This window comes from Lathyrus oleraceus, chromosome 7 (genome assembly GCF_024323335.1).
Source record: "Lathyrus oleraceus cultivar Zhongwan6 chromosome 7, CAAS_Psat_ZW6_1.0, whole genome shotgun sequence".
In the NCBI taxonomy this organism is placed as follows: Eukaryota; Viridiplantae; Streptophyta; class Magnoliopsida; order Fabales; family Fabaceae; genus Lathyrus; species Lathyrus oleraceus.
Window position 1 is genome coordinate 465,842,757 of NC_066585.1, and position 25,474 is coordinate 465,868,230.

A 25,474-nucleotide genomic window follows, 5' to 3' on the forward strand; every position below is an offset into this window, starting at 1 on the left:
CCTCATCAGATTCAGAACTCTCACTTTCCTTCATTTTCCTGACCTCTACTTTACTCCAAGTCTTGGAGGGACCTATACCAGCACCCCTTTTCTCCTTCCTACCTGTCTTTATCTCAGCCATACTCTTCCTTTTTCTCAGTCTATTTGCTACACTTGTTTTCACCAGATTGACCAACATGTCATCTTCTTCCTCATACCCTTCTTCCTCAATGTCTTGAGCAGTGTCAGGGGACATACCAGGTAAGTTTCTTCCAAGAGAACATAGTCCCTCAGCAGCTACTTCCTTTTCTGTTTTAGATGAGTCATCATCTTTCTTAGCTTGGGTCTCCACCTTAGGAGAGGGATCCCTTCTGGACAAGGGTGTAATGTTCTCAACTCCATGCTCTTCATTCAGTATCCTAGTAACTAGGTTTCTTATGATGCGATCAGTAGAGTGCATGTCCTCTTTATCAGGCGATTCTTCAGGAGTGTTGCCTTGCTTAGCTCTAGCCATGGAAGGGGAGCCTGGAACGTCACCTGGTATCATACGTAGAGGGGTTGCGTCTATCAACTCCTCTTCTAAAAATTCCATGGAGGAAGTTCTAGATGTTGACGGATGTTGAGACATGTTGTTGAGCTTTTGAGAAAACTTTCTTTGCCCTAGTAGAGGTTCTTTGAGAAGTTTAATGAGGATGGACAGAATTGTGTTCAGGCAGAGTGTGCATATGAAATAGATGCTATTTCCAATACTAGGAGATGATTCAGTATTAATGTGGCTTTTTCTTTTTATTGGACAGACACTATTCTTCTTGCCTTTTCCACTCCACATTAATTGCCATATTTTCTCAAGAACCCAAGCCCCTAATTTTCCTTTTTCCTCATACAAGTCCTTTGCAGTCAGGTTGTCATAACACAATGTCATAGCATCGAGTGTGACATTGTAGATAATCCTCAACAATTTCATCCACCCTGGTTGAGCATTGTTGTTTTCAACTGACATAGTTCCTTGTGTCTTAGTTCCAGCAGAGCTCTTACTAACTTCAGACTTCATACCACCAGTCATGTGTTCAGGTGTTTGTGCCATCATGACCTTTTCTTCCTTGAGGTTAGGTATTAGCACCCTTATCTGACACTTTTCCTTTCCCTTGATGATTCTTCTTGCAACTGTACTCATCTTGGAGTGGTTATCCATTTAAGGGCTCCATATGTAGCAGTTGTTGTTGGTCCTGATTCCTTTCATAATTACTTCACTGTCTTTGTTCACAATCAGACATTCAGTTTTAGTGAAGATGATATTCAGGCCTTGATCCCCTAGCTGACTGATGCTTATTAGATTTGAAGTCAAGCCCTTGACCAGTAGAATATTGTCAAGTTTGGGGGCTCCAGGACATTCAAGCTTGCCTATCCCCTTTATTTCACCTTTCGCTCCATCATCAAAGGTTACATAGCTTAAGTCATGAGGGTGAAGATCAGTTATCAAGTCTGAGTTCCCAGTCATGTGTCTAGAGCATCCACTATCAAAATACCATTCTTCTTTGAGAGCCATTAGACTTGTGACATTAGTCTTAGGAACCCATTGCTTCTTGTTGATAGGCCTGTGAGATTTGGGTCTGGGTTGATAGTGGATCTGTTGATGACCATGGCTAGGATAACCATACAGCTTGTAGCAGGAGGACCTAGAGTGTCCAGCTTTCCCACAGTAATGGCATCTCCATCTTTGGTGTCTTCCATACAGCTGTTTTCTCTTCTGCTGTTGCTGATGAGGGTGGGTAGGGTAACCATACAGCTTATAGCAGAAGGCTCTTGAGTGTCCAAATTTCCCACAGTAATGACATCTCCATCTTTGGTGTTTGTATTTTTGCTGCTCTTTCTTCTGATGGTGTGACATATGATGTGACATCTTGGAACTGCTCTTACTATTGCTGCATTTAGGTTTAGCTTGAGGTTTGCAGCCAGTGTAGCTACTTTCAGCCTTGGTTTTATGGTACCCTAATCCAGCTTTTACTCCTGTGATTTGTCCAGTCTGAAGAATCTTGTCTAAGGAGTCAGATCCATTGTTCAACATCCTTATATACTTGGTTGTCTCTTCTAGTTTTGAGTTTAAGAGCACAACTTCAGTCTTTAGCTTGAGGATAGTTTCCACATGTTCTGCTTTTTCTTTCTCCAGTTGGACAACCTTCTGGCTCTCAACTTGTTGATCTTCATCTAGCTTGACCTTTAGCGCCACAGCTTCTGTTTTCAATTTGGAGATGGTTTCCAAGAATTCTACCTTCTCACTCTCAAGTTGAGTTATGTCTTTTTCCTGATTTAAAGATTGCTTGTTCAGTTCAACACTTTTCTGACACAGTTCTCTGTAGGTAGAGGCCAATTCCTCAAAGGTTACTTCACCATCACTTGACTCTTCATCAGATTCCCATCTTCTTGTCAAAGCAGTCACAAGATTTGCAGCTTCTTCAGTATCACTCTCATCAGACCATGTGGCAGCAAGGCTCATCTTCTGTTTCTTAAGGTAGGTCCCACATTCATACCTGATGTGTCCATACCCGTCACATTCATAGCACTGAACCTCTTTTCCTTCTTTGGGCTTCTCATCTGCTCTTGCTTTTCTTCCAGCATTGTTGGATTTACTGATGTCAGACGAGATGTTCTTGACATTTGCCTTGGATCTGACATCCATTTTCTTTAACAATTTGTTAAACTGTCTCCCCAACATTGCAACTTCATTGGCCCACTCTTTATCCAGATCTTGACTATTTTCTTCTTCTGTGTTGGATACAAAGGCAATGCTCTTGGTTTTCTTTTCAGTTCCCTCAATCAATCCCATCTCAAAGGTTTGGAGGGAGTCAATTAACTCATCTACCCTCATGTTAGAGATGTCTTGAGACTCTTCTATGGCAGTCATCTTCATTGCAAATCTCTTAGGAAGAGACCTAAGTATTTTTCTCACCAATTTTTCATCTGTCATCTTCTCTCCCAGGGCTCCTGAAGCATTAGCTATCTCAAGGATACTCATGTGAAATTCATGAATATTTTCATCTTCTTTCATCCTTAAGTTTTCAAACTTGGAGGTGAGTAGCTGAAGTCTAGACATCTTCACCCTAGAGGTGCCTTCATGAGTGACCTTGAGAATGTCCCAAGCATCTCTGGCCACTTCACAGTTATTCACCAGCCTGAAAATATTCTTGTCTACCCCATTGAATATTGCATTCAAGGCTTTAGAGTTTCCAAGAGCAAGATCATCCTCCTCTTTGGACCATTGTTCTTCAGGCTTCTTCTCAATGGAGGCTTCTCCTTCTTTAGTAATGACAGGATGCACCCAACCTGTTAGCACAGCTTTCTAACCTTGTTATCAAGGGATTTCAGAAACGCTACCATTCTAGGTTTCCAATAGTCATAGTTAGAACCATCCAAAATTGGTGGCCTATGAACAGATCCTCCATCTCTCTCCATTGTACCAAAAAGTATTGTCCCTAGATCTCACCCAGAACAAGAGCAGGATGCCTGCTCTGATACCAATTGAAATACTGGTATCAGATATAAGATGTCGAAGGTAACGTCACGACACTAATATCTGTTAATACACAATGGATAAACAAACAGAATTGAAAAGCAAATCACACAAGCAATTGTTAACCCAGTTCGGTGCAACTCACCTACGTCTGGGGGCTACCAAGCCAGGCAGGAAATCCACTAATATAGAATTAGTTCAAAGACTATTCGTACACTTCACCAAGTTACAGTCTTTCTCACCTAATCTCTGCCCATGCTATTTCTACCTAAGCACTCTTAGATATGAGAACCCACTCACTTCCCTTACAATCACACACCCGTGATTTTAAACAACAATCCCTTGTGAAAAGAAAATACTTTTCAATTACAATATTCTTGATTTTACTTCACAGCTCTACCTAAGACACACTCTTGATCTTGCTTCAAAGCTTTGATCAAGAAGACAAATCAGTCCAATTCAATCATCAATGGATGACTTGAATGACCTACAGACACAAACCCTAGCTCTCTAAATTTCGCTCAGTCTTGGTTGTGTGTACAATCAGGTTTTCTAAGTCCCTTTTTATAGAAGTATTGGACACCTTGAAAACCCTAGATATATTTTCCAATCAAATCTTTTCATATCAGCTGTAAAGATCTCTTTGGAAAATAAACAAATCTGGTTGATATCCCTGACAGAAAGCGCCAGCTAGCCATATCTTCAATCAACCAATGATTACCACCAATTGTGCAATCACAAAACACCAGACATTCATACTGAATGTTCTGTGTACAAGATGTCATGACATTGGGTCTGACATCTGGAAAAATCCTGCATAAACCAGTTTCCTTTAATAGCAGGTACAGCCATATCAGTTACCATGACAATGAGTATGTCAACTGAAACAATCCTGTAGCATATGTCTTCCATTTAAGCTCCAGTAGGTACATCCAATATCAGAAGCCTTGTCAATGCATGTGGCATTCTGAAACAATCCTGCTTGCATATGTTCTTCATCTCCAGCAGGTACATAGGATATCTCATGTTAAGACATCACACATGACATCTTGTGAACACTCTTTGTTTTACCAAAATTGCTGCCAATTCTCAGAATCAACACGTAGGACTGTTGTCCAGGTTTACGAGTAGACTGAGTAACGAGCACTGGCAAGCTATTGAGCGAGTCATGAGGTACCTTAAAGAGACCATGGATCTCGGCGTACATTATCAGAAATTTCTTGTTATATTAGAAAGGTATAATGATACAGATTGGAATACCTTATCGGATGATTCCAAAGCTACAAGTGGCTATATATTTAGTATAGATGGAGGAGCAGTATCTTGGAAATCAAAGAAATGGACTATCCTGGCTTAGTGCAAAATGGAGTATGAGATGATAGCACTAGCCACAGCTAGTGAAGAAGTAAGTTGGTTAAGATGCTTGTTGTAACACCCCTTTTTCTACCCCAAAATACTTAACATATACTCAGAGTAAATAAGCACGCTTATAAACGAAAGGGCGTCACATCGACGTTTTCAAAAACTAAAAGCTTTCAAAAACCAACATCATTCATCATCAATATACAATACACCTGATCATTTAAAATAACACATTTCACTTATCATGAATATTCAAGAATATGCGTTCGCAGCGGAAAATAATGAATACTCATGTATTTCATAAAATGATCCATGTCTCATACCATGATCATCTCTCAATAATCTCTTCAATATAAACTAAAACCATATCCAAGATATTCGGCATTATGGCCTCTCAAACAGCGAATTTCAAATAAACATGTTCACAGGTAATAACATAATACGTATCCAAATCAGATATGAGTTCAATACTACCAATCTACCCCGTGTTACATGACCAGAGCATTGACTCACTACTTAGTCTCTAAAATAAAGCATCGGAACTCTCTAGCTAATCTCGAGTGAGTTACTGTCCACTTACTTCCACAATACTACTCTAGAGTATCTGCACGATGCCATGTAAAACAACATTCAAACAGAAGGGTGAGAATTCAAATCATTATGAAGAAGTATAATAGAGCACAATGATTAAATCAACAATGAACGGACTTCATCACACCTTGTATAACCATGTCAATAATATTAACCAACATTTATTTCACATGTTTCAAGCACACATAAAAACTCAGGGAGTATAATATTACAATCCAATACTATATTCCCAATTATACACATAACTACAATTATCACATAATCACATATTTTGCCAAATTATGTATCCAAACATCACCAAATTCAATTACTATATCTCATACACACCTCACAATCACATCAATGCAAACATTCCATTATCACATAACTCTAATGTGACTCAATGCAAGACATGTGACTCTATGCATGTGGTACCGCAATGTGAACCCAACGTTTCACCGCTTTCCGATTCAATATCTAGAATCCAAGCCATGCTTCCGATCCGGACCAGATCAAAGCTACTACGCCTATTTCCAATTAAGGATCAACGTCTGCTACGCCTATTTCCATTCAAGGATCAACGTCTAATACCATGTGAACCCACAGTTTCACCGCTTCCACCATGAAGCCGACCATGCCATGAATGAATGTACAAATACCAACACATATGCAATTAAGATCATCTCTACCATCTTAACATTCCACATATCACCATAATTCAACTCTATGAATTATCCACCAATGATACATATACACATTCATAACAATATGTCATTCACAAATATAGGCTAATTATCAAATACGCACACTTAGATTTCATTTCAAAAGGAATACAACTTTTAAAATCTCCATTTTTTCATTTTTCAACAGTGGTAACCGGTTAACGCTCGGAGGGTAACCGGTTAACACGAAACAGAATCAACTTCTGGGCAGGTTTTTAGCAAGTAACCGTTAACGCCCGGAGGGTAACCGGTTAACGCAAAACAGAATGCAGAATTTTCTGTGTTTTTCATCGTTGGAGGACTTTTGGACCTCCGATTTCGATTCCGTAAAAAGCCAAACGTTCAGAAAATTATAACTCACACAATACTCTAAGTATATAACGTTAATTTGCAGTTTTAACACAATCAAATCACCACAAATCAAGAATACTCATTAAAACCTAACAATTTCAAACAACCATACAAAATTAGGGATTTTAACCTAAACATACTTCTACCCATTGACCCAATCATACTAACCCATAATAATAAGGATTCTCCCCCTTACCTCTTCAATTTTCTGGAAACCCTAGCTTCTCTCTTGTTCTTCCCTTCTTCTCCTTACTTTTCCTCTTTTCTTTCTCTGTTGCCGTCAAATGATCAAAATAATCCTACTTCTCACTCTCCTCACCTCTTATATACTAGTATTCTATTTAGGCTTAAAGAATGATACCTCTAATTTAATTATTAGGTCCAATAATACCTAGTATTATAATATCTCTATTTAATTCAAATAAATTAAACCAACACAATATACACACCAAGTTAATTAATATAATCAATTATTCAATTATATCTCATATCAACTAAATAATTAATTAACACACCAAATTAATTAATATAATCGATTATTATACTATCTAACAACCAATTAATTAATTAACACTCCAAATAAATAAAATAAAATATAGTAATAATAATATAAGAAATAATTACTAAAATTGAGTTGTTACACTTGCTAACTGAGATCCCTTTTTGGGAAAAACCTATGTCAACTGTGTTGATTCACTGTGATAGTACCGCGGCTATTGTAAAAATTGAGAATCATTATCATAACAGTAAAAGACATCAAATAAGAAGAAAGTACAACACCATCAGAGATTGTATCTCTAAAGGAGCTATAAGAGTGGATCATGTATGCACTGATGAAAATTTAGCAGATCCTTTGACAAAAGGATTAGCTAGAGAGGAAGTCCACAATACATCTAAGAAGATGGGACTAATGCCTATAAAGAAATGAGTTGCTCATGATGGTAACCCGACCTAGATGACTGGAGATCCCAAGAAATAGGTTCAATGGGTAATAACAAGTTATGAGTAATATGAGATGATCATGCAAGTGAAGCATGAATCCTGAAGTAATAAGAGGATGAGATAATAGAAGCTCTTAATGATATTTATATTTTGTATGAGGGAGTACTCTTGATAGACTCACCTTTGTGATTGTGGAACTTGGGTCGGTTCCTAAGGAATTTTGGGGCAGAATTCCTAGACCCTTCACTAAATCGGGATACACGTGTTGGACCATTAAAGCACGAGCTATTACAATACACCTTAAGAAAAGATTGTGTGTGGGTCTGATGTCTGAGATAGAGTTCAAGACAATTGTGTCACTCTTGTTGAATCAGAATCCTACTTGCTACGCAAAAGTTCAAGTCGTAGAAACCTTTGCTTATGCACAATCTTAAAAACGTTTGACGTTACTTCTAAAATCACCTTTTAAATTCAAGTGGAAGATTGTTGAAAAACTTAATGTGAATTTGAAAGAGTCATCCGTATTAATTAATGGAAGTTAATTAGGTGGAAATTAATTAATTAATATTAATTAATTATTAATTAATAATTATAAGGTGTCACTCATCAAAACTCAGTTTTAACCTAGTTTTGACTAAGTAACTCCCTCCCACTATTTTTTCTCCACTCAGTTGAATCTTTTGTTGGAATCTCTCTTATCCCTCTTTATTCTCTTCATCTCAAATCATTTTTATTCTTCTTTATTTTTTGAGTGGTTTATTGTGCCATCAACCACTGAATTTTTTCAGATACTACGAGTGGTTTAAACACCATTTGAATGTGTATTTCTTTGAACAATTTATTACAGTGCAAGTAATAATCGTAAAATTGAACGAGATGTTTTATCCTGAAGACGTCGTCGAAACTCGACCGCTTTGCATAATTATTGACAGTACGATGAAACATCTTAAAGAAAGCGACCTAGTACGCGACCTGTTCTAATAATTTTCTTTGTGGCAAAATTTTCAAACCGAAAACATAATGTATCTATAGTTTAATCCTAATAAATTTGAAATCATATGTAATAGTCTACCTTTCACACCCTTAAAAACGGTCTTACCTCCCATCATCCATCTTTATTTTAAATTCAAAATCACTCTGAATTGAGATATTAGATTAAGAATTGAGATTAAATATGACCAAAATTAAATATGAGGAAACATGGATAGAAAGTAGAAATTGCCTTTAAATTTACTTTCTTTACCATTTCATTTTCAATTTTAGTTTATGAATTTATGTTTAAGTTATATTCATAATTGCATTGTATTGACTATTGAGAGACACATGCATGTTAGTTATTGCATGGAACGTCATATTGAAATATAAAATCACTCCCCCCTTTCCTATTTCCTTCACTTCACAATCCAACTTGTCAACTTCAAATTAAGTTGCGTTAAATTTACTTCATGATAACTATTCGATATTCAATTGCAAATTTCTCATTGCACTCATTATTTGACACATAACAATCATGTTTAGGTATCTTTTAAGTTGAAAATCAAAGCTTGAGTTATAATTACTCTTCAAATTCAACCGTTGTAATATTAACATTCATATGTTAGTATTATATCATATCTTTTAATCAATAACTAACATTCATATAGAGTATACATGTGATGAAACTCTCACATGATTCATTCATCACAAACTATGGTGGACATATTTGTATGGTTAATTAGTTATGCCGTCCATGTTAATACGATTATTGCTTCGTTCTTAAATTCTAAGAGCAGAATCATTATATTTTGCATTATATGATCTTAAATTCTTAATGGCATTCAATTTTAATAAAGTAATATACAAACTAACCACTATAAAAGTAGTTCGCCACCTCATTCCATATCATAGTAGTTTTTAGAGGTAGCAAAACGGATTCAATTCGTTGAACACATTCGTTTTGTTTGCATTTTTTTTAAGATTTTAGATCTGTATTATCTAATATGTTTGATTATCTTATCATGTTTTTTTTCGGACATTTAAGAGTGTAGACATTAACATAAATTTATACATCTTTTAGACTAAATAAATGCAATGTCGTCGGGCACCTTGTCCTGTACTCATTTTTTTCAAGGCATACCAAAGTTTCGAGCTCGTGCGTATATAATACCTATCTCCTTCAACCCTTTTTTTTTTCTTAAGGTTTTGCAGGACAAGTCTAAGCGAGACGGAGATCCCCGTTTACCAACCCTAATTATTTGTCGTTTATTTTTATAAGAAAAATAATACTTAAGTGCTTTAAAAATTCAAGATAAAAAATTGTTCGAAATCGATATGACTAGTTTAGACGCTGTCACCAGATTCGAACTTTGATATATATCATATATGGGATACAAATTGACCTCAATTTGACAAATTTGCAAAGAATAATTACAATATCATCAATTCAAATATACATTGATTGGCTTTTATTTCAACGCTATACCTTGTTAATCAGTAAAATTTGCTCCCCTATATACTGTATAACAGCAAAAATACAAATATAACCCTGCAGTGTAAAAATTGAAAAAACACTTTGTTGAATCCTGAAAATATCAGTTTGAAAAATCAAGAAATGGAAAAGATGAAACATCTTTCATCAAATCCTCCAAGTCCCAATCTCCCACAGATAAATCTCCATGAAACAAATTCTCCACCTCATCTTCACCTCTATTTTGATTATCACTTCTTTTGCTAACATTAACCATGTTGTTAATGTCATCAAAGTTATAGCTACTATTGTTATATGTATCTTCTCCTTTGAATGCAATGTTCTTCTCCATTTTTATACTATGCTCATCATAACTGATAGTACTGTTAACACTCTCTAGAGGAGGAACATTGTAAATTCCCATTTCATCATCACCATTAATATTTACACTCCCAAACACTTTTTCCAAATAAAAAGTACTTTTGCTGTCATGATTATTCTGTGACAAGTATGATCCTGTAGTGTTGTTATTGAAGAATCCACCGCCAGAAGAAGCTGAGATGATGGTATTGAAAACTGTGTTTTGCATTGATGGTGGTGATGAAGTATTGAACATAGGCATGAAATGATTATTATCAATATGTTGATCTTGTGTTGAAGATGATATGAAACCTCCCATGTTATTATGATCTTTGCTAGGGTCGTACGAGGATTCGTCGCTAGGGTTTGGCGAAGTGTTCGACGACATGTTCTTGAGTCTTTTCTTTATCGTCGAATTCCAGAAGTTCTTGATTTCGTTGTCTGTTCTTCCTGGTAAGCGCGCCGCTATTTGAGACCATCTTTAAAACCGAAGCATGATTTAATATGTTTGCTTAATAGTTCATAAATATGAATATATATAGCACAAAATTAATATCCTTCGAACTTCGAAACATGCTGATTACGTAAAACCTAACAATATTGGCTTCAGCGAGTTAAACAAGGAAGTTAATTGAGTTGAGTGTTTATGAATGTAAATATATTTATTGATTTGTGTCAATTTTTTATAACTAAAAAAGAATGCATGCTTTGCATGGAAGTTAATTATTTTATATATTTTTATTTGAAGAATTCATGTAGTGTTTATGGAGTGTCTTCAACTCGAAGTACAAATAAAGACGAATCAGTGTCTATATGTTGTTTTCATTGTACTTTTGTCTTCTACAAGGAGGTGTCTTAGTATACATATATTAATAATATTGTTATTATATTTTATGCATGTTGTTGTTGTGCATGTATTTTTTTTAAACTTTGAATTAGATGTGTTATCTTAGACTAATTGGGGAAGACTTCAATTTTTACACCTAAAGAATTAAAACAAATCCTTTTAGAAAATTGTATGACTTCTTTAAATTATGTCTTGGACTTTTTAGCATAATTTTTTGAAAAATAACTCTCTTTTCAAAAAAAAATTAACTTATTGAATTTTTTCATTAGATGAAATTTATATGAATTTTAATTTGAAAAATAAGTCATATATATAAAGTGGTGAGATTCAAATGAGATTTATCAAATAAGCATATAAATGTTAGAAAAAATATTGAAAATAGAGTTTTTCTAATACTTCTCTTTTATAGAACATTCATACATATCAACTACTTGTATTAAATTTTGATTATAAAATTTATCTGTATGAGTGAGTAAGATAATTTTAAAAAGTAAAAAAATTATTTCAACTCTTAAAGGAAAAATAGTGTGAATATATTATATATCATAAATTGTTGGATAAATATCAATTAAATTTTTATTAACTAAAATTTTACATAGAAAATTTAGGATGGGCACATAGTAATAACAGAAAATTTTACTTTTTATCTTTTTTTTAAGTTATTAATGGGGTTTGAATTTGGATTTTTTATATTCACTAAAAAGAAATTTGGTGTTCTAGTGGAGAATTGATAGCATTAATTTAGAAATATTTTTAAATTATTATAAATATCAGAATATATGTTTTTTTATTCCACTTTATTTTTTAATATAATATATTTGGTATTATTTTTGGAGGAGAAGAAAATTAATTTAAAAATGTAAATTTTATTTAAACATATTTAAATGTTGTCGAGTATAATTCATTTTATTTCTATATTAAAGGTACAATTTAAAGCTTTTAATTTGCCTTTAGAATTGATTGTCAATTAAAATTTATTATTCAATTCAATTTTACATAAATTATTTTACCATCAACCTATTCTTAACTAAAATTATTTTTTTTCATTTTTTTGAATATCAAACAAAGATAGCTTAGAGACAAATCCAAATCCCGCATATTAAATAATTTAAACTATCTACTATTTATATTCATATTAAATACTGATGGTTGAGATCGGGTGTATTAAAAAAAAATTAACCTCTCATCAGGGACGGAGCTACGTTGCAGAAAGTGTAGGCATGTGCCCCACTTCATTTTAATTTCTCTTCCTAATTTATACATGTGTTTCTAATATCAATATGATAAAACAATATAATAAAATCCCCTAAATCTTAACCTAGTTTCTTTGTTTTTAAATAAAACATATGTTTAATAATATATATTTTTCTATTTTATTTTTCTTTTACCTAGTTTATTTTTGTAAAGGATACATCTATAATATTTTGCATCTAAATTTTATATATTTATTTACTATTTTTAAATACAAACTATAGTATTCTAATTAATAAATTATTTCAAACACTTGTTTTATTTTTTATTTAAAATTAAGAAAATTTTAAATAATTATAAATTCATATGTAAATATTGCCTCCATTACTCAAATTTTTTAGTTCCATTCCTACTTCTCATATTGATTAAAGATAAAAAGTCAATTTTATAGAGATTGATTATATTAAATTTTATTTCTATCATGATATCATGAGTATTCGGATTAACCATAGTTTATATTTGGACCAAATCCAATAGTGATGGACACAGAAAAAAGATGAATATATATAGAGAGAAAAAAAAAACAAATCTTATTCATCAATAAAAATAAAAGAGTTGAGACTCTAGTTATATGGTGTTGAATAAGACACAAAAAAATATATTTATTTTCAAACACTAATCATTCATATTATTAGTACTATAACACTTTCACTTTATCAGATAAAGATGAAAACTACGGATATTAGACATGTCTGATATATATGCTAAATACTTGGAAATACATGGTGGAGCAAGTACTCAAAGATCATACAAAATTTCAAAAAAATAATCATGAAAATGTTAATAATAATGCATATATGGAAAAGAAACTTGGTAATAACATAAAATAAAATAAAGAGTTAGAAAAAAGTTAATAAACTAACCTGTTTCCAAGAAGAGAATGCAAATGGATGATAAGTTCTTCTTCTTGTTGTGAAAATGCACCACGTTTAAGATCAGGTCTCAAGTAGTTAATCCATCTTAGCCTACAACTTTTTCCACATCTTTGCAATCCAGCATTTCTAGCAACATCACTCCAACAACCTTGTCCACTGTTCAACATGTAGTTCATAAGTTTCTCATCTTCCTCTGGTGACCACAACCCTTTTCTAAGCTTATTGTTTGTGCTGTTTTTACCAGATGATGCAGCTTCTGGTTTCCTCATTCTATCTCCTTCTCCTCTTGATGTAGAGATCATAAGAGAAGGATTTATAGAGAGAGAAAGTTATATATGTATATATATAATAAAGAAAGAAGCTTCATAGGGTGGGAATGATGATGATAATGATGATGGTGATGGTTGTGGGGTTTGCTTACAAATTAGGGAAGAGTAGTGATGAGAGAAAGAGAAAGAGGAGTTGGTTGGTTGATCAATGAGTCTAGTTGAAAAAGAAAACGGTTTGGAGAGAGACATTGAGAAATATTAAGATATATGTGTCTTCTTGTCTTTGACTCCATGCCCTTTTTTCTTCACTCACAAGGTAATTATCATCATATATATACATAAATATATATATACAGAAAATATCTATATATATATATATATATATATATACTATACTCCTTTGTTTTATAATGAAGGCAAGTTATTTGCTTCCACTTCACATAATGATCCATACACACGTGTAATTGAAGATATATTGATAATTAGTAAAGTTAAGACGGCACATACTTAATGATAGTTATATGCGTGTGTATAACAGTTATTATTTTGTTGATTTATTATGTGCATAAGATACACTTGCTTAAGTTTCATTGCATGAAGAAGTAAAATAGACTCAAAATGTATATATGTATGAATAGAAGATATATATATTATATACGCCTCTAATTTGGATCATATGTGGAAAGGTGACAAAAGAAGAGATTTGGAGGTTTGCTAGTCTTTCTCTCTTGTCCATATGTACTACACACACTACATCTTGTAAGATACAATGCCTTAACCGGTTATTCTTTGACTATTAGTCAATTTGTGTGCATAGATGTGTTACTTTCATTCATCAAAAGAAATCAAGGTTGAAGAATATTAACTATGCATTATTTGTATTGGCTTTATAAATTTTATTGGTTCCTACATCCTAGGGTATATGATGGTCGGGCCAAAGGATATGGTGTACATGGTCTACTTTTAGTGGTGAGGCCCAAGGATAGGGTGCACATGGTCTACTTTTAGTGATCAATGATAAGTTTAAAATGCAATTCTATGTTATTGATTTGGCATTGGATTGAGTGGCTTATTTCAAAATTGTGTAATGACTTCATCTTGATATTTGTAAATATATATTATTTTGATATTTGTAAATATATATTGTTAAAAATATTTGAATATAGAATAGTCTTACACGATTATATCATGTAATTAGATGTAATATCTTTATATATAATATATTATTTGTAGTGTTTTTCAAAACATATGGTTTATTCAAATGTCTCTTAGTCTCTTGTATTTCAACATACTATCCAGAGCTTACTGAGAGACAATCATTCGTTCTTTATCTGGTTGACCCACTGTCTTCTAGTGATTTTTTTTCACAAATCATGTCATAATTTTGGTTTGCCTTCCATACACTGTTGTGACTCATTCCAGCATCAGTTTTTAAAATTCTTCGGTCACCGGCGCACTGTCGCCGTCGTCGCTACTGTTCTCGATGACCTAGCAATAAACAAACCTTATCGACAGAAGCGTCTCCTCTGATCCGGCTATTCCCCGTTTTTTCACCAGCAGAAACTTACGCATGCGCCCACACGCGCCACCTCTGTGTCTGTGCGTGGGCCTTAAGCACCACCACCTGAACCTCACGTGATAACACGTCCGATAGGCGATCCTGACAATTTTTCCTCCGCCCCAATCGCCATTGTGCAACTGTTTCAGATTCGGCCTCGAATTTTATTTTCCACTTGCGAAAAACTGCGACCCACTTCAAACAAAGCCTTTTTCACCCGGTTCGAGTGATATTTTCTCTCTTCATATACTCATGGCTACTCCTTAGAACTTTACGCCAATCTACGATGATTTCCTATCAAAACTCGGATTCTACTGCTTCGGTAGCACACACTAGTAATTCATCTATTTTTCTCTCTCAATCATCTTATCTTGGACCTTTAGTCATTGATTCTAGTGTGTCTGATCATGTTACCGGTGATAAAAATCTTTTCTCTTTCCTCTATACGTCTGATTTTTTACCTACTATATTTTCTGCCAATGGTTCTCAAACCTGGTCCGAAGAGATTGGTATTGTTCAAATTATACCTTCTCTCTGTTATTTTTGTCCTTTATGTACCTAATTCTCCATTTAGTTTATTTTCAGTCAGTCGTTTAACTCATTATCTTGATTGTAGTGTCGCCTTCACTAACAATAATATGTTACCCTGCATAATTGGAGTTCGGGACGGACGATGGGCGTAAAATATGAGTCTCGAGGCCTTTATTACCTCTCAGTGTCATCTCAGACATGCTTAGCCAAAAATTCTCACTCACTATCCATGCTCAGTTAGGTCATCTCAGTCTTTCCAAACTATAGAAGTTGGAGCCAACTTTATCAAAGGTATCTAATTTACATTGTGAGCCGTATCATTTAGAGAAACACACTCGTAGTCAATTTCCCAATCAAAACGAGCTTCGTCCCCTTTTGCTTTAGTTCAAACCGATTTTTGGGGTCCCTCACGTATTGTCTCTACTTTTGAGTTTAGGTATTTTTTTATCTTTATTGATGATTTTTCATGTTGCAAGTGGTTATTTTTAACGAAGAATATATATGAATTATTTTCTGTTTTTGAACAACTTTATCGAGAAATAAGAACTCATATCGATGTGTCTATACATACCTTAAGAAGTGACAATGCCCGTGAATATTTATCCCAACAATTTCAAAATTTTATGTCACAGAATGGTATTCTCCATCAAACATCTTTCTCTCACATACCTCAGCAAAATTGGGTAGCCGAATGCAAAAATCGACATCTCGTAGAAACCACTCGAACCTTACTTCTCCATGGTAATGCTCCACTTTCGTTTTGGGGGATGTTGTGCTAACATCGTGTTACCTTATAAATCGCATGCCCTAGTTTGTCCTTAACAATAAAATCCCCCATTCAAAGTCCCCCCCCCCCCCCCATCACCGGATCCGATCCTACAACCTGAGTTTGATCTTCTGATTTCCCTTCGAAAAGGTATATATCAAAAATGAAATCCTTCTCCACATTATATTGATTAATGTTATCACAATGTTTCCCCTTTGCATCATACTTGCTTGTCTTGTTTGTCTTGTGTTTCTGTTCTTAAAACTTCAGGTGAAGTGTTCTCTCACCCTGAATTAAGGCAAGAAATGATAGATGAGATGTGTGCTCTTTAAAGCAATGGTACTTGGGAACTGGTTCCTCTTCCCCCTGGGAAATCTTTGGTAGGTTATCGTTGGCTTTATAGAATGAAGGTTGGTCCAAATGGTAAGATTGATTGATTCAAAGCTCATTTGGTAGCCAAGGGACACACTCAGATTTTTGGGTTGGATTATAGTGATACTTTCTCGCATGTGGGAAATATGGCATCAGTTCGACTTCTTCTCGCCATTGCAGCCATTCGACATTGGCCTCTTCATCAACTTGACATCAAAAATTCATTTTTACATGGTGATCATGAAGAGGAAGTATATATGGAGCAACCACTTGGGTTTGTTGCTCAGGGGGAGTCACCGAGTATGGTTTGTAGGCTACACAAGTCTCTTTATGGTCTTAAGCAATCTTTGAGAGCTTGATTTGAAAGATTCAGCACCGTAGTACAACAATTTGGTATGGTCCATAGTGAAGCTAATCATCCCATGTTTTATCATCACTCAGTCCAAGGGTGTATTCACCTTATTGTGTATGTAGATGATATTGTCATAACTGGTAGTGATTATCAGGGAATACTCATGTTGAAACAATATCTCTTGAATCAATTTCATACAAAAGACCTTGGTAAACTCCTTTAAATTTTGGGTATTGAGGTAGTTCAATCTAAAGATGGTTTGGTGATTTCTCAGCAGAAATATGCTATGGATATTTTGGAAGAAACATGTTTGTTGAACTCTTAACCAGTTGATACTCCTACGGATCTAAGTGTCAAACTCCTAACTAATCAGTGGGAGCCTCTATCTGACTCGGGAAGGTATAGGAGATTGGTTGGAAAATTGAATCATCTCACAGTCACTCGCCCAAACATTTCTTTTGCAGTTACTGTGGCAAGTCGATTCTTAAATTCTCCTTGCCAATAATACATGGATGTTGTTGTTCCAGATTCTTAGATACATCAAATGTGCTCCAGGAAAAAACCTCATGATGAAGATAGAGGACATACTCTGATGTTGTTTGGGAAGGTTCGCGCATTGATTGACGATCCACCTCTGGGTATTATGTACTTGTTGGAAGAAACCTTATATCCTGGAAAAGTAAGAAACTAAATATAGTCGCAAGATCAGGTGTCGAGGCAGAGTATAGGGCCATGGCAATGGCAACAAGTGAACTCATTTGGTTAAAACAGTCGCTCAAAGAAATTCAAATTGAAGAAGCAATGCCAATTACACTTGTTTGTAATAATCAAGTTGCATTGCACATTGCTTCAAATTCAGTCTTCCATGAGAGGACCAAACATATTGAGATAGTTTGTCATTTTGTCAGAGAGAAGATTGAATCAGACGATATCGTCATAAGCTTTATCAACTCTAATGACCAATTGGTAGATGTGTTTACAAAATCCCTTTGAAGTCCTGAAACTAATTATATATGTGGCACGCTTTGTGCGTTTAACTATATAGTGTTGAGAATATTTGAATATAGAATAGTTACACATCGACTATATTATGTAATTAGTTCTAATCTTTATATATATAATATAGTCTCCGTAGTACTTTTCAAAACACACGGTTTATTCAAATATCTCTTAGTCTCTTGTATTTTAACAATTACGAGCCTTCAACATTTGGTAGATATAGGTCCCCAAAAAAATTGTGGAAATGATTTAGATAATTTGTGGTTATTTGTGTTCGCATTTATAATAGGAGGATGATCATTTTTTGTATTTGGTTCGATAGTAGGTAGTGTAGTTGGGTTGAGGGGGTCAATTTTTTTAGTGTGGTTAGGTCCGTTATTGGTATTAATTGTTCCTTCTGCTGAATTTGAATTCTGGTTCTCTTTTATTTTGTCTTTTGTTTTCCCTAGCTTAAGGGAGAAGAGGAATTTTGATTCTCTACAATCAGGTTTTTTACCGCATTCACTTATTTAATTCATTTGTTGTTTTTAGAAAAAAATCAAACAATCCTAATTTACACTAAATGCGTCAAGTATCAACATAGAGAATCATGGTCCACATGTCACCTAGTGATCCCCAATGGTATAAGTGGTTTACTAGTTGATTTACTTGTTTTTAATCCTTAACACTATTGTGTTGAAGTGGGTACTCACCCAAGTCCCAGATCGAGTAATGTGAAGAAAAAATGAGTAAAATGTTATTATAAATATAGAGAGTTGGTTTGATTTCATTAACCAAAACAATTATATCTTTTGGGTGAGTTGGGGATTTGGGTAGTTATATGTCTAGAGAAGGTTTACAATTTCCCCGTACAAAAATAGTTGTTGAGAGGATTTTCTATTTTTGCCAATCAAAAATAGTTGTTAAGAGGGTTTGCAATATTTTTGTCCAAAAATTGCAAGTTAGTATTAAATTTTTGTTTGTGAGTTAATTTTATTTTATTTGTATCAATTATTGGAGATTTACTCTAGTTATATTCCCAACAACTAGCATCAGAGCAAAGGTTCCGATCAAGGGAGGAAATCACATGTTTGTTATCATCTTATTTGATTTGAGTTTTATTTTCTTAAACAATATTATGGCTACTTTGAAGTTGGACATTCCATTGTTTGATAGGAGAATGGATTTCCCCTTATGGAAATGTATGATACAAGACTATTTGGTCCAACAAGGTATTGATTGTGCTTTGGAAAAGGAAAAACCAAGTGAGATAAAAGATTCAGATTGGAATTCAATACAAAAAAGGCAGTGAGTACAATTTGCTTGGCACTTACTCCACAAATTAAAGTGACTGCGTTGAAAGAAACGTCTCCAAAGAAACTGTGGGATTTGTTAGAAAGCAAGTTTGCATCAACCACATTAACCAATCGGTTGATGATGAAAATGAATTTATAATCATTAAAGATGGAAGATGAAGGTAATGTATTTGATCATATTAATAAATTTAATGAGTTTGTATCTAGAATCATGAATGCAGGGGAAGATATCAAAGATGAAGAGCAAACGCTATTTTTGTTGGCTTCACTACCCAAATTTTACAAATCATTAGTGCAATCAATGTTAGCGGAGAATAGCACATTACATTTAGATGAAGTAGTGAAATCATTGAAGGAGAGTCAACAAACGACATGTATTGATCAATCTCCCGAAGAAAATCAGATACTAGTAGCCAAAGGAGGACACAGAAAGAACAATGGTGATCAATATGGTAGAGTTTTCAACCAAGAGATATGAGTTATGTCAAGTGTCATTATTGTCAATGATTTGGTCACATGCAATTTAGATGTCCATAATTTATAGAAGATGTGTGAAGCATAAAGAAGAAGACATAAGAATTGAAAAGCGCTCCTTCTACAAATATGGTTAGTTGTGTAGAGGATCTTTTAGCTTGTGAGGATGAAGGTGACTATGAAGTGAAAAGATGTGAGACTTTGAATGAAGGAAGGATATGTTGTGTTAAAGTGGATACTCATCTAAGTCCCACATCGAGTACTGTGAAGAAAAAACGAGTAGAAGATTAATATAAATATAGAGAGTTAGTTTGATTTTATTCACTACAACAATTTTAATCTCTTGGGTGTATTAGGGATTTGTGTAGTTGTGTGTCTAAAGAGAATTTATAATTTTTCCGTACAAAAATTGTGGTGGAGAGAGTTTTCTATTTTCCGTTCAAATTTTTTTTGAAAGAGTTAACAATTTTTCTATCTAAAAATTACAAGTTAATAACAAATTTTTTTATTATAATTTATTTTATTTTATTTATATCAATTATTGAGATTTACTCTAGTTATATTTCTAACAAACACAACTCTTTCAAGTTAGTTGGTTTGCTTTGTTTCATTCTTTGGTTTGTGTTTTACATAGCTATAGCTTTTGTTTTTGTCTCCTTTGTTTTAATTGTACTATTGATCCTCCTTGTATCTCGTTCGTGTTCTTTAATTATAATGTCATTAAAAAAATTCTATTTAATTTTAACGGTTCATAAAGTTGTTGCATAAGCAACGGTAGAAAATTAGGGTAAGTGTATATTCTAGTATACTTTGAGTTTTTTTTATACAATAGGGCCGAAATCCAAAAGATAAGATATTGCAAAGCAACTAAATGAAATGTAAAAACACATTTAATGTCATCAATAAGAGTCTGAATCATCTAATGAAAAAGATGATTAGAAAAGTTAATGAACAAGCCAAGTTCGCATTGGACGCCTAGTGTATGTTTGGATATGAGTTTGACATTCTTTTCTCACGAACCTAGCAAAGAAAAATTGAAAAAGTAAAAGTGGATTTCTTAATACACCCTATATAATTCATAGACATCACATGAAAATTCTAAAATATTTTTGAGTTTTCGTAGATGCATCTTCGGACGCACCTAATGCCCACTCAGCGTAGGTCATTTTAAGTGACGTCTTATAAGTTAGGTTTTCTTAATTTCGGAGATGCATTTTCGGGATATTTTCGTAGATACATTTCTGGAACGTTTGCACACCAGTACCAGAAGCAGACACCAAAAACATGCAATTTGACAAAATAAAATTAACATTCATAACATAAAATAAGCATTATATAGATGATTATAACATAAAATACAACATTACACTTCAGTATTTAGGCGGACGCTTCAACGTCTTCAGAATATCTTCGACCGATCTTGGAATCGTCGCTTTCAACTCGAGCAAAACTTTTGTCTCAAAATGAAAAAATGTATTCCACATAGCCCTTACATTTGCATCCGTCTTGAGCTCAAATTTGTTGAACTTAATCTTCTCTCCATTGTCAATCGATGGTGAACGATACTCGAGCTTCACAATTCTTTGATTATCTCCGTAAGGTAGGAGATGATGGATTTCGTATTTAATATCTATAAGAGATGTGTACTCGATGAACTTAAAGTTTCGCCCGGGAGTTGTGTTGGAGAATAAGACATTTGCGACATAGAAGTTGATTTTTATTTGTGACATTTGACACATTTTCAGTCTGAGTGAAATAAGAAACAAGGGTAGCTTAATTTATAGAAGTTGTAGAAAATTGTGGACCATTCAAAACCTGACATGTTGATTCCAGAGATAAATATCTGGTTCCACACCCTATTATCTTGTTTCGGAGATGCATCTTCGGAACCTCTCCTGAATAGGTTTGAAAATAGAACATTTTTCTTACAAATGAACAAATGTTGTTATGAGAAAGATAAAAAAATGTATTAAGACATAATATGACAAAATTGAATAAATTACACTTTATTAATATTGATACGCAATTACATACACTTATTTGTCTGGATAAATACGGAATTAAAACAAATCGAAATATTTTCCACCGGCTTAATCTATGGGTGGTACCCCTCTTTGACTTTTGTGTATTCGATTCTCTTTCAATGTTGCTCAATTTCTGAAACTTTTGCATTATTTCCATAAAATGGTCCGGCCGAGTCTCGGTTGTTGTTGTTGAGTGAGTCGTCCATTTCAGTGATGTAAGTGGTATAAGGCATCTCAGTTTCAAATAAACTTGAACAAAACTCTTTGATTTTGAAATCCACTCAATACACATAATACGATCATTTTAATTTTGAGGTGGGGAGGTACGCAATGGGAAAAAGATTTCTGAAAAACTGTATTGTGTAAGATCAACATACACCCTATCATACACACATGATATGAGGTGACTCATTTCAGGAAAGTACATCCATTTTTCCTCCGATGTCGGTCCACTAAGGCAAGGAACAAGAGGCTCATAAACTTCATCAAAGGGTTATTTATCTTCGTACAGCCGTGTGTATGATTCTTTATGAGTCCTTAAATCTTTGATAAATTGATGGCGAATAAGAGTATGATTATCTTCTTCTTTACTGAGTAAATCTGAAACAGCTCGATATCCATAATTACCATCCCCTCAACATTGACAATCCACTCGATGTATTTGTGCATAAAAGTCGGCATCTCGACAAAGAATTGAATTTTTGGTGGAGGCGGCGTAGGAGGTGGTTTGCTAATGTGAGTTCCTTTGGAAACACTTTTTAGAGATTTTGGAGTTGGTGAGTCCGGAAAAACTTTATCAACATATTCAAAATATGAAGGAGACAACACCATTGGGTTGTCACTCGATGTAGGCTTGAGCTTCTTTAGAGCACTGATGATAGCTCGTCATTACATATATTAGTTAAAGAATCGAAGAAAAACAAGTGAAAGTTGAGTTAAAATGAATAAGAATGACCAAAGAATGAGGAAAAAATAGTTAAGTGTGAAAATTATGGAGTTAGTGAAAGTTTAAGTGAAAAGGGGAGCAAAAGCATGCAACCACTGGAATAATCACACACAACCTTACGCAGCATCGCGTGCGATAGTGACATAAAGGTTGCATCGCGCATGATAGTGATATAAAGGTTGCACCGCGATGCAAGTATTATGCGCATGATATGCACTATTTATGGGCTTTTCTGACGTGTTCTGGTCCATTCTGACGCATTTAAAAGGGGATTTTTTGCACTTTCACAAGGGTTACGAAATTGGGAGATCAAGGCACGATTTTGAGAGCACAAATGGTGATTTTTAGAGCATTTGAAGCCATTAGAGGCCATTACTTCAAGGGATTTCACATGTTATCTTTATTTATCAATTATGGAATTGTTAATTGTATTATGAGTAGCTAATCTCCTCTAGGTTAGGTTTTAATATGATGAACCTCTTTCTATATTGATGGATTCTATGTTGATTTGACTATTGTATGAATCTTTTGATCTATAATACCATCCAATTGCTTATTATTCTTAATGTTTTTTATGTCAGATACTTTTTTAATCTGATTTTTGGCACATAGGGAATATTAACCATTAGTCTATATGTTGGACTTAGGGCAATTGTTGAGCTAACGCTGGTTGAATAGGAATAGGAAACCCCATGTAGTGGCATAGACAATTATGTTATATGCATTGCTTAATCCTGCTTACGCTGGCGGACTAGGGATAGAAAGCTCTGAGTAGTGATTAGTGAGTTATTTCATGAGGGATCGGTTATAACGGTTTTGTTAATTTGTTGTGGTGTTATAGTGATAAGACCATTCATACAAGGAATCAAACATCAACAATAGAGGAATAGGGGATTCTAGAATACAACCTGGTCGCTCTCGTGATATTGTTTACTCGTTTATTTAATTTTCCCACTGAAACTCGAAAATCTCCCATTTTAACTAGTTTTCTATACATTGCACACGTTTTGTCTTGCTTGAAGGCAGTCCCTATGGATTCGATCTTTTTATTGTTTTGACATTATCGGTACACTTGCTGAAAAATCATAAAGCACCTTTTGTTTTTACTGGTTGAAAGGGTGGTTTCAAGTTGGTGGTTTCTGGATAAGCAATTTTCCTCAATTGTTCTTTTATGTGAAGTTTCATGTTGTCACCGGCTTTCAAAAATATATCTTGTATCACTTCCCATTCGGTCAAAATATAGATATTTGATTTACCGTCTTTCATGTCACCATCATTATAAAACATAAGCCTCTTCCAATGAGTGCAAACCTCATCCAATCTTATCGAGCTACCAAGTTTCACCTTTTCTACAATAACACAAGCACATGAGAGACCATATATTTTCACAATTGTGCATTCACGCTTTGCGCTATCGGGGCCTACATTATCAGCTCGTTTAGCCTCGTGAAAAATATAATTCAAACTCGTTCGAGATATGTTGCCGACCAACTGAGAATAAAGAATATTATCTTTAAATCTGTCTTCCAGAACTGTAATGCTCTGACCAAATAATGTATGTATCTTATTATGCTGGTTTTGAATCATTTGGTTCATGGAGTCTCAATCTCTACAAAAATCGCCTTTACTATTTCCCAACCAATTCTTCAATGTTGAGGTAACACCAACCATCTCCAACAATGGAAGTTTATACTTGTTGGTCTTGTACATTGAATCAAGTATGAGCACCGTAGGAAACATCCTGAACAACTTTATAGAATTAGGATGAGTCCGAAATATATCTCTAACATGAACGCCATCCTTGCACGTTCGGTACCTAGACATGTAACTTTTATCATCCAAGAATTTCAAGAGTTGTTGCATTTCAGTTTTATCCCCCCTAAGTGCCTTGTTAGTTTGGTACCGAATATTATACACTTGCTTGATATTTGATATATTTTCGGGTCTTTTCCATTTCACTGTTGCAAGTATATTTTTCGGTTGAACCAAATTCAATGTCATGTCAACAACGCATTCCTTCTCTTCCGGCATGAGCCGACACGCAATTGAATGATCGGCTAACTTTTTACACAAATCATGGTTATGCAAACCACACATGACATTAAATCTCCAATTTTTGTTTGCCAACATGTAACCACGGACCTTAAAGGGACACTCACATTTTCTTGAACCGGTGTCGTCACTTTTAAAATTCTGAAGTGGATTTCTATATTTCCCGCTTCTTTCGCACATCATTGTCAAAAAATCATATATTATATCTGAACCATTATCAGACCTTCCGATAACCACACTAAATCCCTATTTAAAGGCCTTCATACAAATCCATTGAAGCATTTGATCATGATATTCAAATTGTTGTTCATTTTCAAATTGGTTACCAACATCTACCGTCTTCGCAACAACACCTTGAATATTCAGAGACATAACTTGTTAGGAGAAAATATCGGGGTGCACCATATCTAATAAAAACAATTACCACAAAATAGTAAATAAGCGCCACTGCTGAAAACAAAGCTAGAAAAATAAACACAGACTGATATCGAATGAACACAGACTGATACCGGAAATGCATTTCCAAAAAATTTCATCACGCTCCAGAAATATATTTCCCGAAAAAATGCTTGTTTTTTCAAACAAAAATCAGGATTAATGTGAGAAATGCAGCTTGGAATAGA

General features: G+C 34.2%; 2 protein-coding genes across 2 annotated transcripts; both read right to left on the minus strand.

Annotated features, from left to right (window-relative positions):
- Nucleotides 1–9,749: 9,749 nt before the first annotated feature.
- On the minus strand, nucleotides 9,750–13,541 carry LOC127106811 (transcription factor MYB83). Its single transcript, XM_051044107.1, has 2 exons — nucleotides 13,202–13,541; nucleotides 9,750–10,719 (listed from the first exon to the last, which is right to left on the minus strand). Exons 1-2 carry the CDS (start codon nucleotides 13,513–13,515, stop codon nucleotides 10,005–10,007), a joined length of 1,029 nt encoding a protein of 342 aa, XP_050900064.1. The 5' UTR covers nucleotides 13,516–13,541; the 3' UTR covers nucleotides 9,750–10,004.
- A 10,860-nt stretch (nucleotides 13,542–24,401) lies between these two features.
- LOC127104377 (uncharacterized) lies at nucleotides 24,402–25,031 on the minus strand. Its single transcript, XM_051041563.1, has one exon. The coding sequence runs from the start codon at nucleotides 25,029–25,031 to the stop codon at nucleotides 24,402–24,404; it is 630 nt and encodes a 209-aa protein (XP_050897520.1).
- Nucleotides 25,032–25,474: the final 443 nt, after the last annotated feature.

Bases quoted from the DNA above. Each gene is read 5' to 3' on its own strand.
- LOC127104377 (XM_051041563.1), bottom strand. From the start codon at position 25,031: ATGTGCGAAAGAAGCGGGAAATATAGAAATCCACTTCAGAATTTTAAA.
- LOC127106811 (XM_051044107.1), bottom strand. From the start codon at position 13,515: ATGATCTCTACATCAAGAGGAGAAGGAGATAGAATGAGGAAACCAGAA. The intron at 10,720-13,201 runs GTTAGTTTATTA...TCGGTTTTAAAG, and splicing joins CATTCTCTTCTTGGAAACAG to ATGGTCTCAAATAGCGGCGC.